The following is a 15,729-nucleotide window of genomic DNA, read 5'->3' on the forward strand; positions in this document are numbered from 1 at the left end:
TAGTAAAGAAGAGCGTGAACTCCCTTCAGTGATGAGTGTTGATGTCTTAGTTTGTCTACTACATGGGAATTTGGAAAGATATAAAGACAACAACCACTTCCATAGTTAGGGAGAGTTAAAACGTAAATAAACATACTAAACAAATTTTTGCATTTCATATGAACTTTTCAGTTGTTATAGAATTAATCATAAAGCACATGACAATCCAAGTGCCTCTAGATTAAAAAGCTTAATGCACCATGTCTATATACTGTGATAGTTGTCATCTAATTCAGTTGTTAGAAATCCATCAAATTAAAACCCAGAAGCTGCCAAAGAAAATGCCATTTACTTCTAAATCAAATAAATGAGATGAAACTGTAGTCTCACATGATAATAAAACTTTATTAGAGTATAGTGCACATCATTATTTTTATTTAATTTGATGGGGAAGTAGCTACAGGGTAGGTCAACACAGGACAAACTGACAAAGTAGTAAACAACATTACTAATAGAAAAACAATGTTATTTAATGGCCATATTCATATAGCATCAACACTATCTGACAAGTGAGAACTTACTGATCATATTTACATTATTATATCAAATGTGCTACTGAAAAGTCCCAGTAACTTTGTCATGAGACCAGTTTGCATCCAGTTGCATCAGTGCTGCTTGTAGTAATGGAGGTTCAAGCTGTAAAATTGAGCTTGAAGAGGACCGTCTGGGGTGTGGTGATATCAGCTACAGCCAGTTCCTGTCCATCTGACAAGCCCAGCTCTACATCAGAAAAAAAGACTTGTTACACAAGCATGATTTACATGTTATAGATGCAACTTTTAATGGACTCTAAGAATCTGAGCTTATCAGCTTCTTATTACCTTTTAAAGTTTTGCAGAGGTTTGGCCTGGTTCGTTCTTCAATGGATTTAACAGACTAGAATAAAAATACAATCCTAGGTTACCTGTGGTGTATAATACGATACAAGTCATGAATTTTTTTTTTCCTCCCAGAATTGGTTTAATACATTACCTGCAAATACAGCGTCTTATTCTTTCCTTCCAGAGTTGTGGTGATAGCAGGGGATTTCATTTGTCTGGGAAAGAAATGACATAAATCTTAATGCGATCATTATTTGTGTCAAAAATCCGAGAGCAGAATGTTCTTCCTGAGTACTCACAAAGAGGCGTTCTCTGTCAGGTACTCTAAAACCTCCTGTAATTTGGCAGAAGGAGGGAACTGGAGATCTTGAGGCACCTGGCTGCAAGCTGAGCAATTTTCCTGTCAATCAATGAAAATTCAGATTACACTGAATATTCTCGGTGAGCATACATTACACAGCTGGCAAAAAGCCAGTTACAGCTAAAACAAACCTTTCGCTCTGCTTCGAATGTGTAGGTGTACAGTCCATCCACGTCATTGAAGACCATGTAATTATTCAAAGGGATATAGGCGCTGGTAAAAAAAAACAACAACAAAAAACAATAAGAGATGTTTATGTTGAGAAAAATAGAAAAAAATATATCAACAGCTAACTACAATAAATGGCTCAAAATGTCTTTTTACAACCAACCTCGTAGCAATCTTAAAAACTTCTGTTGCACAGGCAGCTACGAAGAACAGAAACAGAAAACAAAAGAAGTGAATGAATGAAACGTGAACGAGTTAAGCTGCAAAGTTAGCATCTAAGGTTAACAAGCTACCCAAGTACAGTAGTAAATGATCACAGTGTTAAAAACTGCAGAGCAATTAGCTGTCTGTTAGCTGCAAGTCTAAATATGTTTAAAAAACCAAAACACGTTGTTTAAAAAATGTCCACCATTTTTCAAGCGCTACATCTCCCAATACCATCATTTTAACAACTGCATGTTTAATTACGGAATGTTTGCTGCTTTTACATCACCAGACATTACAACACTTTCACTGCTACCAGCTTAAAAAGTTGGACTTTCATACCAGCAATAACAGCATTAGTCGAAGCCACAGCAGGAATGATCCTTTTCACGACACCTGTGACATAAGAAACAGATACAACTTTAATAACAATTCAAATGTAGCACAATAGAGCTGAACAAATGATTCCCAGGCTCACCTTGAGTCAGTCTGTATGTCACTCCTGTAATGTTAAACTCTGCTGCTCTTTCTTTGGATCTTTCGAACACCCACTGGATGTGCTCTGGATTGTCTCCATCTAAGCTTGTTTCTATTAGACAACCCATGTTCTTAGTATTCATTTTAACAAAGGCAGGTTATATGACGTGTTACTGGTTACCAAGTCAATATATTAGCGTACCTCCAAATGGCTTTTCTTTGGGCCATTGTAAGATTCTGGCATATTCGATGCAGTGTTCTGGCAGCCTTGGCATCGAAGCAATGGTGCACATGGGGAAATTAATCTGTGGATAACAAATGTTTATTTAATGCTATGCAAAAACGAGTCATTGAAAGGATCATTATAAGCTGTTACTATGGGCCTGGTACTATGAAGCGAATTCAGAATAGCCAGGACATATTTAGTAGTCCACTAAAGAAGAATGATTTTACAAAGATAAAAATATACCATTAGAAAGATATGAAGAGGTAAAACACATAAAACACACCGGTATGTAAGTAAGACTTATAACAAAAATAAACTTCAAGTATCAGTAAAAGCATACGAGGATTAAAATGCGCTATGCAACACTAAGACAGCTACATTGTCAAAAACTGTTAGCTACCAGCTGTTTAACCGTTAAACCATCAGTTTAACCATTAAATCTCTATTTACCTTACTTAAGTGCTGTTTTTTATATCCTCTGAATGTAAGTGACAGTTTTCTCCAAATTAAAATAGTTCTTTTCAGCCTCAACAAACAAACAGCTGTTGCTGCAGATTGGAATATTAGGGACCACCTGTTCCCCACAACTGCTTTTTCACACCCAGACACACTCAACACAGCACCAGATGTAACTTTGTAAAAAGTTAATAGGCTGGCAGACAATTCTGTCACAGAGCACACTAAAAACAGAAAAATATATACAAATCTTTAAGGTGAAACCAGAAAATCAATATCTGTAAGAAAGGGAGCAGTACCTGTGGCGGATACAGCTCCAGAGTGCAGTCAATACATGCAGTCATTCCCGGCAGAATGACACGAGCATTTCCTTTAAAGCCCTCTGTCCCTCCATCAATGAGCGGGATGATGGAGCTAGGATCCAGGACTCCGTCTTCATAGCTCAGGAGGGAGATCTATAAAAGGTCAAATCAATCATAAATTGCACACATAAATCTGTTTTATCAGCAGAAGAGAAAGCATACACGGTGCAGCATTGACAAAGTATGACACTATCTCATAATGTACTTAAAAATTTGAATAACACACTATTTTAATTCTTAAATAACTATTATTCCTCTCTTTCTTTTGGCTGCTCCCTTTAAGGGAGTAAAGAAAAACCTGAAGGAAAAAAAACAAAAACAAAAAACAAACTGCAACTAATTTATATTTTGTACCAGCATCCCATTCATCCAGCGTCTGGCAATGATGGAGTCCAGTCCACAAACGATGATGTGGAACTCTGAAAATAAAATAAACTATCAGGCGTCTATTTAGTAAGACCTGCTAAAGTTTACACGTTATAAGAAAAGCACACTTACGCCTGTAGAAAGACTCGTCACAGTCTTGGATCTTTTTAAAGTGACTGCAGATCATTTATAAGGTGATAACATGATAGCAGCACACAGTAAATGTCACATATTGTAAACACAGTCCGTGTTGTTTTTAAAGAAAATTGTCAATAAAAGGATACGGAACAACTTTACAACCCGGGACACGGCTGTTAATAAAGTCAGCAGCCACTTCCGCCTTTGGTCGTCCAACATCGTTGGGTCTAAATAGAGACACGTCAGTTTTGATTATATATGAAACACTGTGCATAATCAGTACTTGTGTGGTATTAAACCATGGTGAAATTTAAAAAAGCTAAAAACCTACCTGAAAAGAAACTGCCTGTTGAGGTTGGACGGATCAATAGTATCCATATCAACCACGTGAATGAGGCGAAACCCAGACAAGGCCTGAAGCAAAGAAAGACTATGTAAGAACTTATTTAAACCACTAAAAAGACTTTGCATTTGTTCAATTTACACTTGATGATGAACCTTAACAAAACGTGCATTCAAGCTTGCTATTTCCTACCAGATTTTTCAGCAGCTCACAACCAAGTCCTCCTGCTCCGATCACCAGAATCTTGCATGTTTCCAACAAAAAATGCAGGGACTGGTATGAAAAAAATATTATATATTTAAAGAATGGTATTTAAGATTTTTAAAAACCCTCTAACCTCACAGTGCAGCTATAGCCTTATCTTGTTTGGCTTATTCAGTCAAATATATGAAGCATGCACATAAAAAACATTTCCATGTAACCTCAGTGCTTGGCTCAAAGTCAGGATGCGTAAATGGGCCAGGTCGCTCCAAAAACTTCTTCACATGATTCCAACGACCATCCCAATCGCAGCCACCATCTCTGTGTCCACTATCTACAGCCATTCTGGGCAAACAACACAACACAACAAGATGCACTGGACTTGTATTACAACACAATTTATGCTTACACTTCTTCTAACTTATCTCAAGACTAAAAAGAGCAGCCAAAATGAATAGGACTCTCATATTAAGAAACCTGATAGAGATAAAAGTCATAAAGCAGGTTTCAATCTACTAAAGCATTAAGATTACAGCACTTATATTTCCTGTATAGGCTTGTTGATGAACACATAATAAGTGGTCTCTATCAGTGTCTCAAGATTGCATATCCATGTTGCATTTAACTACAAGGACAGTGATTACCCAGGTGAGGGGTGATAGATATAGATAGAAAAATATAGGGGTTGCAAGAAAAATGCATGCGATATGAAGCAGACACAAGGCTGTAACAGACCGAATAGGTCTTGCAAGAAAGCTGATTTGAGCAATGCAACTTCGACCCTTGCAATAAACTCTAGACTTTAACTGGATTCACGTTTCACATGGATGATTTATAGAAACATATAATGGTGGGTTAGTAAGTCCTGCGTGCATGGTAAAATGTTTGATTTGATCATATCTGCTGGCCCAGCAGTCGCTGCTCACTTAGCAACGCAAACCTGCTGCCAGAGACCCTTATTTAGATTCGTCACTAACTTCTCAGTTAGGTCCTCTATTCGCCTTCTTTTCTTCTCCCTGAAAGAAAAAAATAAAGCTGTCTTTAGGCATGTTGGGTTGCTGACAAAGGTGCAGCATTTAACTACGTTAAAATAATAATTTCCATCAATTACGACTTACGGCTCCTCGGCATCCGCCATACTTTCAGGGTCCCATGTCCTCGATTGAGACTACTGTATTCACGAGTGTCAAAGCTGCGCCGCAGCCCCGACTCCTCACTGCGCATACAGGGATATATAATTCTCCTGGTTCTGAAATTAGGTTCCTTCCCCACACATATGTGCGTATCTGCATGTCTTTGAAGAGCCATATATAGAGATAATAATTATCCATAGGTGAATAGCAATATTCAGTGATGTCTTCTTCTCTTTCTGCGTTTCATAATTTGAACACAATTTGAGACAAAGGACATTACAAATGCCGCATTTGCCAAAGAGCGTGTACACTATTTAAAACAATGCAATATTTTTGTGGTTTTAGCCTACATTAAATCTGTTTCTTTTCCTAGTAATTATTATTATTATTATTATTATTATTGCTATAGCAAACAATAGAGAGAATGCACGTAGTAAAATAGAGATTAGAACTTATTAATCGACTGAGAAAAGGATGTTAAAACAGTCAGGGCCGCTGCACTGGGGAGGCAGCAAATTTTGGGGGGTGGCCGATGCCCTCTCTGACCCCCTTGGTGATGTCCCTGATTACAGTGGACTCAGATAATAGAAAAACTAGAGAATTTAACTAAACACTGAAAAAACAAAATTCAGAACAGAAATATATTTAAATAAGATTATAATTATATAAATATAAAGGAAGATGACAAAACAGCAAAGCAAAAGGGATATATTGTATTAATAATTGAATTAAAATTTTTGGTATTAGGTACTAACTAATCAAAAATAAAATTATCTTTTTTTTTAATGGCACTGCTGCACTTTATAAACACAAGTCCTAAACCCGTTAACTGCCGCTGCAGACTGAGCCTCGTTTAAAGTCTCGCGAGAGCGTTTCTCTTTTCGGACTGCCACCTCCTCCAGGCCGCTGACGTGATCAGCTGACCTGTCAAAATATTACGCAGCGTGTGCTGTGGTGTTGTGTTTGTTTGCGTCGCTTAACGACACGCCGAAGATATGGCAGCCAAAATGGAGCTCGCACCCCTCAGACCGTGGGACGACTTTTTCCCCGGAACGGACCGATTCGGCAAGCCCGATTTCGGAGACTTAGCAAAGTGGAACAACAGAGTGATCAGCAATCTGATGTACTACCAGACGAATTACTTCGCCGTGGCTATGGTGGTTTTCCTCATTGTAGGGTGAGTCCTGGGTTGACAGCAGGCTAACGCAGACAGGCCAGCATCTGCTGCTCTGAGCTTAATTCTCTTGCATACCTTTTATCCACACCCATTGTGACCACACAGGCTATTTTTGTTGCATTTAGCACTGTGTTGCTATGTTTACTAATGTTTAATACGGTGAAGCTCTTTTCTATCTTTCCAGTCGTCAGATGGTCACTAGCCATATAGATGTTTTAACCTCTATTGGCCTACAAGTCCTCTCTTTCCAACATTTAAAACATTCAGAGGAAGTAAGTTTTTAGATGGCCTAAATGCTGAGCTGGTGCTTTATACTGTACGCATGTCGTACACATCCAGTAAAAACTTGTGTAAAATTAACCTTATTTAAAAGTTATGCTAAATTTGACCATCGGCCGCCCAACATTGTTGCCGTTTCCTGCATACAAGCTGCTGCTTTGAATGCAGGATGATGTAGTGGAAATCGTGAGTCGACATCCTCTTGCAGGCCTTGCCGCTTTTGGTGTACAGCAAAGTGGTAGTTACTAATTTTTGCCACCACCAGCAGGTTGTGCTGTTTAAAAGAATTTTAAATTACATATAATATGTGTCTATGTGAATTTTTGCATACACTCGTTATGAACATGAATGTCACTGTCATTTTAAGTTTTTAATAATTTCTTTGAACTGTTATATATATTTATTTATTTTTTTTTTAGGATGGAGTAATGATGTTTGCTGTACAATGATTCCAGTCTGGAAAAAAGAACAGTTCAAATAAATCATTACAAGCCCAGATTATCTTGACATTCATGCTAATGATGAGTGTATGTAAACTTCTTACCACAACATATATGTAGTGAAATTAATGCACAGCATTTCAGTTTCCTTTGTGTGTGTTCCAATATTCAGGTTCATGAATCCATTTGGCATGTTCCTGGGTGGAGCTGTGGTGGCACTGGTCTTTGCAGGATCAGTCTGGGCAGGAGAAAATAAGGCCACTATCAAGAACTTCAAAAGGAAGAACCCCACTCTGTTTGTCATTGGTGTCATGGTCACCAGCTACTTTCTGCTTTCACTCTGTGGTGGAGTCATGGTCTTCATCTTTGGAATCACCTTTCCTTTGCTCTGTAAGTATATTACACAAGCATTTTCCATTAATTTTGATATTCACCATGTTGGATAATTTGTCAACACCCAGCACAACACTACAAGTACACTACTTTTTGATTATAGCGTCAGTTAATTATTGTTTTTGTTTTAGCTTGGGGTTAATTAGAAATAGTTTAATTAAACAGTTTGTCCAGCAGAATGTGCTCCAAATTCAGTGGTTACTAATACTTTCAGTGCATGTAGCAGAGAAAGCATCAGTATTGAAATTCAAAAGACTCACAAGTCACCTGCTTTTTGCTCCATGGGGCATTCTAAGAAAGGAAAGGAAGCGCATCCAGGATATGCTGACTGGCCAATAACTTGTCGATCAAAAGGCATTAGCCAGTGAGCTAACGGATCTGTTGCAAACACCTGGTGCCAGATACCATACCATAACACACCTTCAGGGCCTAAAGTCAGGGCCTCAACAGATCAGCAAATGCTATTAGCCAGGTGGTCATAATGTTATGCCTGACTGCTGTGTATCTAAGAATATTTGTTAGTGTATATACAACAGAAAAATTCTGGCTATTAGAGTAGCTCTGATTGAAATCTTCCCAATAAAGATATTGTGAATTTCTTTCTAATGTTAACCTGATTTTATCTGTTACACTGGTTACTCACTTTAAAAATAAAACACAGTATATCCTGTAATTTATAATATTGGAATTAATTGAGCTCTTAGTCATTTTATATAAAAAATAGTGACTCATTCTATGATAATTAATATCATTAATAGAGCAGTTTTCCTCATAAAATCATTCCTTAGGGATTATAAAAGTATTCAGATTCTGATTAATCAAGCTTGGAATTTTCTTTGGTTCACTCACAGTTTCTTGACATTTGAAAGGGAAATGTGCTAACTTTGTTACATTAAGAACCTTTTCGAACTTTGCAACTTGTACAGACTTGAGACCGTTCCCTATAGTATATTGCTAACATCTGGCTAATGTTATGCAATGAAAACTGCCAGGGAGAGTGGCGATGAGTCACTGAAGCATTTGAACAGTATGTGCAGAATTGCTGATGCGCATTTCCTGTTGACGCTGATTGTAAAATAAAGTCAGTATTACAGGCTACTTCTCTCTAAATATTTTTAGACTCTGACCATCAGCAGAGTGGTTCAGATAATTGGTGGGTTAGGTTCCTCGAGCAAATGTAGCAGCTCTAACATTGTGGCAGACAGATGAGGCAGTTTGATTCTTCCCAGGAGGAGTGCCCACTGCTGCTTGTGTTGACTCGTTGCTATGGGTTGTTGACAGGACCACATTTACTAGCTGATGTCATGCATTCAGTATCTGTCTGACATGGAAATAAAAGATTTACCTTTCCTAACACCTGCTTAATGTCTGCGTTTCAGGAGTATCACATTTTGTTTTGGCAATTTTCAACATGTGTTTCAGTAAAAACATTAATCTTGCTATACTTAAATGTATTCTATCCCCTCCTTACTGAAACAATATTAATAGGCTGCTCTTGTTTATCCCGTAGTAATCTTGATCCATGCCTCTTTGAGACTTCGCAACATGAAAAACAGGCTGGAGAACAAGATTGAAGGTGTTGGGCTAAAGAAGACCCCCATGGGCATCATCATGGATCTCCTGGACCAACAAGAGGAGAAAATTAATAAGATTCAGGATTTCATTGAAAACAAACTGAAGGAGTAAGAGTGCAGCCAAGAGTGTGCCAAAAGAAATCAGTGTCATACAGTATGGATTAAAGTTTCTGTAGAATTGTCTGATAAGTTCCAGTTTAAGCCCCTTATAATAATAATAATAAAGTTACAGATTTTTTTTCCCCTCATTCCCACTTTTTTTTTACCCATTTTAGTTTAATATATGCTCTTACATGTTTGTGTGAGTTCACAATATCTAAGGGGTAAAGGTGAATCATGTCATTATAACAGGGTTCGCACAATCATTGTATGGATTGGATGTTGGGATCAAAGTTTTTAGCATTCCTGTGTCAAAATATGTCCACAGACGCATAATTCCCCATCGTTGACAGTGCACTTTGTTCTACACAGTAATCAAGTATTTATTCAATCCAAATAAAATAGAATGTTTGAGCTGAATAAACAGTGATTAGATACCAGTTATATTTGTTCAAAAAAAAAAATTCATTTCCTTTCAGTTTGCTACCTCAAAATGAGCACGTTTATCTTTATTCTCACCGAGTAGACCCAGATTACCAAAACGCACCGCTGCCACCAAGTGAACTGCTTATTAAACCGCAATAACTCCAATTTTGTCATTGCAGGAGCTTGCTTTATGAATGCTGAAAAAAGTTTGCTTCTTGCATAGACATTGTTACTTGTCCTTACTCAAAATAATAATGCAGTGTGGATATTCGATTTGTCACAAGATTTGTGCATACAGTTTCTGACTGTACACGGTGGCCTGAGTGCATCCCCTCTGTTCACAGCTATGCAATACGGAAAAATGAATGGCAAGTGCAGCTTTATCGTTTGAGTATATGTTATGTATATTTTTGTTATTTCTGATGTGTCATTATTTTAGCATGCAGAAATGTATTTTAAAAATAAATTTTCAACTGACTTTTAGCACATTTCCCTGTTCATTAGTCGACATCTCATGGAATTCTGAAAAAAGTTACAATAATTATTATTTTATACTGATATACTTATACTGATCTGTTCAGAAATGCACACTGAACGCAGTTTGTACTGCTACCTACTCAAATGTCAGTTCATTTTTAATTGGTTTGGGATGCAGAATTATATGTGTGTGTGTGTTATATGTTTTTTGGTGACATTTCCATTCTTGAAAAGTGATGAATAGAAATAAAAATTGGCTGTCCTCTATAAAAATAAATGTAATTTGATTTACAGTGCAAAAGTCTCAAGCCATCGCTCATATCTATATTTTGCTGGGAAAATAAGAAGTGGGTGAAGCAATTTCATGAAATGTGCAAACATCAAACAAATACAGCATATGAGGTAAAAACAGAGTCTCCATCTTTCTTTCTTTTTTCTTTATGATACCTGAACACAGGCAAAATGAAAGGGTTTTTCATTAAGTAGTCTTCAGGAATAGATCTCCAGGCTTCTTGTGGGACATCCATCCAAAGCTCTTCTTTGGATGTTGGCTGCCTTTTGTTCTGTTTTCTGTCAAGATGATCCCACATGGCTTCACTAATGCTGAGGTCTGAGCTCTGGAGAGGTCAAATCATGTCTGGTACTAATTCTCTGTGTGTTTTCCTATCAAGGAGTGTTTTTGCTACATTGGTGGTGTGTTTGGAAATATTGTTGTGATAAAAAATTAAGCTGTTGCCAATCAGATGCTTTCCACATGGTAATGTATAGTGGATCAGAACCTGACAGTACTGTACTTTCCTGCATTCAAAATGAAACAAATTTGATAAGATGTTTCCATGTTTTACAGATGGCTGTAGACAGTCATGGTTGTGCCCCCTCCCACCCCCACCCTGTAGACATTGAAAGTGATTTGAACCAAATTTCACATTTAGATTCCCTGCACAAGATGTTTTGCCACTGGTTTGTAGTCCAGTTCTCGTGTAATTTTGCATACCTCAGCCTTTTCTCCCTGTCTCCCTTATTTAAGACTTCTTGACATCCACCCTTCCACTCAGAAGATACCTGATGAAGCTTCAGCAAACAGCAGATGGATCAACTGAACGGCCACATGAATGTCTCAATTCCTCTGTCAGGACTTGCCTGGATTTTTCCCCGAATCTCTTAAGAACATGAATTTTGCATGCTGTTGTAGACAGTTTTTTTTTCAGCTTCCCACTTCTTCTTTCATCCTCTGCTTGCACAATTTTAAACCAAATTATTGGTAAATGATAATATACTGGTTCTTATATACCGGTAGTGCTTTTCTACTCTGCAGGAGCACTCGAAGCACTTAATACAATTTACTATTCATCATATTCATACAAACTTTTTTGCTATACCTAAGTTCTTTTTTCTTTCACATTGACACTATGATGAACACATCCGAGAGTAAGTTGTGGTTCAGTGTCCTCTCTAAGGACACTTTGTCATGCAGCCTTGAGCAGCCAGAGATTAAACTACCGACCTTACAGTTTGTAGATGATCAGCTCAAACTGTGTTAATTTTGGCATTTTTGTTATATTCAAATAAATGGCCTTTGCAAAGTACTTTATGATGCAGACTTTGTTCCAGATAAGTCTAAAACAAAAAGTATACTGTAGGATTTTACTGAAAAAAGAGAGAGAAAAACGACTACTGAATGGCGGATTAGTGGGGGAAATAAAACCTTTGCAGATATTTATATCTTTTGAATAAACTGTCTGGGAGGCATGAATTTACTACACAGATTATATGAGTAATTTTATTTTCTATATCCAGCGCTCATTTCAGGATGAAAAAATGATCCCCTCGGGATGGATGTGCGTTACAGCTAATGGCACCTCTACAGTGACCAGTGATGTTGAATTAATTTAAAAAAACATCCCCCAGCAAAGAGTGGAAGGTTTATATTATTTAATAGCAAAATGATTAAGTCACAAACATTTAATCAAACACGCTTGCTAATTCATTTTAAGCACAAAGATTAGAGAAATTGTTGTATATGTAGACATCATGAACAAATACTGTGTGAATACACTTTTTTTTTCTTAACCATGCACTGTATTCAGAAGAGCTTTCAAATTATGAAAGGGTAACACGCTTTACTGTAGAATTAATACACAATATTTGGCTGTAGTCAGTGTTCATAATTGCTGTGACTTTGCAAAGACTATATCACGTATTGAAATAAAACAGAACTAACCAGTATTTTTCTCTAGGTAATTAAAGTTCAGTAGCAATTTGTACTGTTCATGTGAAGTGACTAATACTGAGCATGTGTAATAAAAACAAATACTATGGTGAAGAAACAGCAGCGCCTTACAGGAGACTCGTTTCACTTGATTCCAGGGCTTTAGGGAGAGGCACCTGTGAGAAGCAACAAAGGAAAAGAACAGCAGGTTTAGTTTGCTTTTTAGGACAATGCATGCTCTATTAAAACACCTTCAGAAAATGAAAGTGTTATGATAAATGCTCTTCTGTTTTGTGAGCTTGAACACTGTTCCACTTTTTGAGCAATTAAAAAATGTAATTTCAGGTAATACTGATTCTAAGGTACTCACAGATTTGAGATAAGCCACGTTGCTCTTTTTGATATCATTTAGGAGCTGATCACGAGGTGTGACGTCAACCTTTGGAGGTAATCGTCTGCGAGGGACAGGTTTTAAGGACTTGATCACGTCAGTCAGATTGGCCGTTTCATCCTCATTCCCTGCACTGCCTGTATCCTTCACTTTGGGAGTCTTCCTCAGTTGAAAGCTTGCCCTCTCTGATCTTCTATCATCTCTTGGGTCCAGCTCGAATATAGGATCCCGTTTTTTTGGAGTTCTCCTCAGCTGGACATCCTTTAATGGGTTTGCTGGTTCATCACTGGGTTGTTTGGGAATGCTTTTGTGTTTGATCTTCTTCTGGGGCTCTGGTTGTTCTGTCTGGTGTTGTGTTTGCACAACAGCATTCAGCTCTGATGAGGGTGGGGCAAGTCCATGCTCCTGTAGGAATTCTATGGGTGGTATGTATCCCAGCATCTCAAGTAAACCAGGAGGTAGATTGAGACTGCTCTCATACATCTGCATCAGCTCCCTCTGCTGCTTTAGCTGTTGCTGCCTCTGCTCTTCCTTCCTCAGCTGCCTCTGACGGTCCAGATTCCTTGTTAAAATGTTGGTCACTACCATCCTGGGCCCTGGCTGTTCAAAGTGGTAGCCCATCTTCAGAAGGGTGTTGTTGGCCTTGAGCAAGCGAGAGATTTCCATCTCTGCGTGATGACCTAGCATATGCCTCTGGTTGTGAAAACGCAGCTCTGTGAGAGTCTCATTGAACTGGAGGCAGCGAATGATGGCAACGATGCCTTTGCCAGTTATGAAGTTTGACTCAATGTTTAAAGTCGTAATGCTCCGATTCTCTCGTAGCATGTTGGCTAGATTGAAAGAAATATTTTCATCGACACCAGTGTTGGCTAAACTGAATGTTTTAACATATTTATTCTTCTTCAGGGCGTTGACATAGTCCACGAGCATCTCTTTGGGAATGTTTTCTATATTGTTGAGGTTTACCTCAGTGATAGAGGGGTTGTTTTTGCGGATCTTATCAAGTGTCGACTCCAAGTTTGTATCATTTCCTGAAGGTCTTGATGTAATTTTTATATTATTGAGTGAAAGCTTCGGGATTTTCAGTTTACCTATTTTTCTCTCTTCTTTCTCTGGAAGCTTCTCATTGGGTTCGACTGTTTCTGGCTCCTCTGGAGCCTCTTGGGGAGGCAAACATTTTGTACTTTTATTTCCTTCTTTCTCTTCAGTGTTGTGTTTCAGAGCTAAGGTCTCAGTAGTCTCCTTTGTGCCTGAGAAAGGCTGACTGCCAGTTGTATTTTTTCCTGGTGCTTGTTCTGTGATATCCAGAGGCTCTGCGTGTTCATCTACATTTTCAGGTTGGACTTCAACAAGTTGCTTCGTCTCTTTCTCTCTTCCCACATCTATTATTTTGTCCTTTTCATCCCTCTCATCAACTTCTTCAACAATTTCCTCAATAATCTCCTCTATAATTTCCTCTCCAGTTTCACAATCTGCAGCTTCTTCTTCAGTGACTTCCTCTATCACTTCATACACCTCATATTTGCCACATCCTGCGTTTTCTTCTTTTTCTTTCTTTTCAGATTCCTCCCTCAAGGTTTTCTAAACAGTACATTAGGACATTAAGATTAGAACTATGACATTAATGGTATGCACCAAAAACTGAATTGTACATGAACCTTTGCTAGAGTTATCTCTTACCTCACTGGGCAGGAGAGTAGCAGGCACTCTTTCTTCCTCGAGCATACGTTTAGACTCTTTCTCCCAGTAGAGGTAATCAACTAGGGATCTGTGGTCAAACGTCCCTGTCGGAGGTTTTTCTGTCTGGTCCTTCTGTCTCTGTCCTACTGGTACACTCTCATCTGGTGCAATAATAACATCCATCTCACTCTGAAGCTCCTTAAGCTCCTCAGGCGAAAGCATTGCAAGGATTTCATCCTCATCAATGTCCTCTTCGTTGAGATCCTCAAGGTCTCTGCCGTTAGACATATTTGCACTGAAGTTTTAAAGTTGTGTTTTCCTGTCAATATCAAGGCAAAACACAACTTTTTATCCAATCTCTGACTCAACACAGAGCAAACTGGGAAGCCTCTGACTTTGACTTTAGCTAGAAACCGTTTGATCCTGCCTCACGGACTAAAATAAACCCTGTGAACTACATGGAAGATATTTACAGTACCAACAGGGGAAAGACATGCTAACATTCTTTTTTCAGACCCTTCTGCCAGCTGCCCTGGTCATCACAATCTTTTGAGATGACAGTTGCTTCAGGCAAAAGGAAAACGCTGGATTGACTGCAGCAGGTGCGATGTTTTTACAGGCCTAGCGGGAGGGCTAACATGTCCCATGCAAACAGAGCTCCTCCCAGAGTTACACAACAAACAAACCATGAGCAAAAAGAGTTAGCTTGTTTTCAGGGGTTCGTTATCACAATCCCTTTAGGCCTTGTATACACCTAACCCACAGTTAGGTAGTATATTTTTCTATATGTTTGGGCCTTTCATCCACACGTAAACATAAAAACTCCTTTTAGAGTGAAGATTTGCAGTTATCTTCTTTATTGAAGAGACCTTTGTTGTTTGTACACTTTTGAATGGACAGTTTTTCTATTGTAAGGAAAAACTTGTTTCTCCCACTCGAGCAAATGTTAGGTTAATATCTTTAAATATCAGCTTTCTAGCTTACTAACTCAAAATTTCTAAATTTTACTCAGGAGTAACTCAAAATGTTGAGCTAGTTTACTATCTCATTAATAACGATGAAAGTAATTACCAATCTTTACAAGTGCTGGGATACAGATATTTCCTGGCTAGCTGATTTGCAGTTAGCTAACAGCCTGGTTTTAGCCTATGTTTGTTGGACAGATAAGAGGCTGGGATTAGTCTCCTTATGATGCTTGGTGAATACCATTCATTATCATTAACATTATAATTTCTCAGTAAATAGTTTGATTTCTTTAAGTTTTTCTTAGCAGAACTCAACCATTAAGA

General features: G+C 38.1%; 3 protein-coding genes across 4 annotated transcripts; 1 reads left to right on the forward strand and 2 right to left on the reverse strand.

Annotated features, from left to right (window-relative positions):
* Nucleotides 1–365: 365 nt before the first annotated feature.
* On the reverse strand, nt 366–5,476 carry LOC146684626 (NEDD8-activating enzyme E1 catalytic subunit-like). 2 transcript variants are annotated; one of them, XM_085444062.1, is made up of 18 exons: nt 5,281–5,476; nt 5,140–5,178; nt 4,384–4,507; nt 4,154–4,234; nt 3,950–4,032; nt 3,765–3,845; nt 3,613–3,656; nt 3,469–3,533; nt 3,052–3,207; nt 2,273–2,375; nt 2,072–2,182; nt 1,936–1,989; nt 1,553–1,589; nt 1,353–1,434; nt 1,160–1,260; nt 1,012–1,075; nt 861–915; nt 366–759 (listed from the first exon to the last, which is right to left on the reverse strand). In XM_085444062.1, exons 1-18 carry the CDS (start codon nt 5,298–5,300, stop codon nt 671–673), a joined length of 1,389 nt encoding a protein of 462 aa, XP_085300188.1. In that variant the 5' UTR covers nt 5,301–5,476; the 3' UTR covers nt 366–670. The 2 variants fall into 2 exon arrangements, with proteins under 2 accessions (XP_085300188.1, XP_085300189.1); XM_085444063.1 differs by having other exon boundaries at nt 5,117–5,178; nt 5,281–5,315.
* A 737-nt stretch (nt 5,477–6,213) lies between these two features.
* On the forward strand, nt 6,214–10,461 carry LOC146684627 (PRA1 family protein 3-like). Its single transcript, XM_085442728.1, has 3 exons — nt 6,214–6,472; nt 7,364–7,581; nt 9,095–10,461. Exons 1-3 carry the CDS (start codon nt 6,291–6,293, stop codon nt 9,268–9,270), a joined length of 576 nt encoding a protein of 191 aa, XP_085298854.1. The 5' UTR covers nt 6,214–6,290; the 3' UTR covers nt 9,271–10,461.
* A 1,614-nt stretch (nt 10,462–12,075) lies between these two features.
* Nucleotides 12,076–15,002, reverse strand: lmod3 (leiomodin 3 (fetal)). The gene is made up of 3 exons (XM_085442727.1): nt 14,441–15,002; nt 12,740–14,341; nt 12,076–12,545 (listed from the first exon to the last, which is right to left on the reverse strand). Exons 1-3 carry the CDS (start codon nt 14,726–14,728, stop codon nt 12,498–12,500), a joined length of 1,938 nt encoding a protein of 645 aa, XP_085298853.1. The 5' UTR covers nt 14,729–15,002; the 3' UTR covers nt 12,076–12,497.
* Nucleotides 15,003–15,729: the final 727 nt, after the last annotated feature.

The sequence above is a fragment of the Copadichromis virginalis genome, linkage group LG20 (genome assembly GCF_057382275.1).
Source record: "Copadichromis virginalis isolate Kocher_CV1m ecotype Utaka linkage group LG20, C_Virginalis_male_GT1.1, whole genome shotgun sequence".
Lineage (NCBI taxonomy): Eukaryota > Metazoa > Chordata > Actinopteri > Cichliformes > Cichlidae > Copadichromis > Copadichromis virginalis.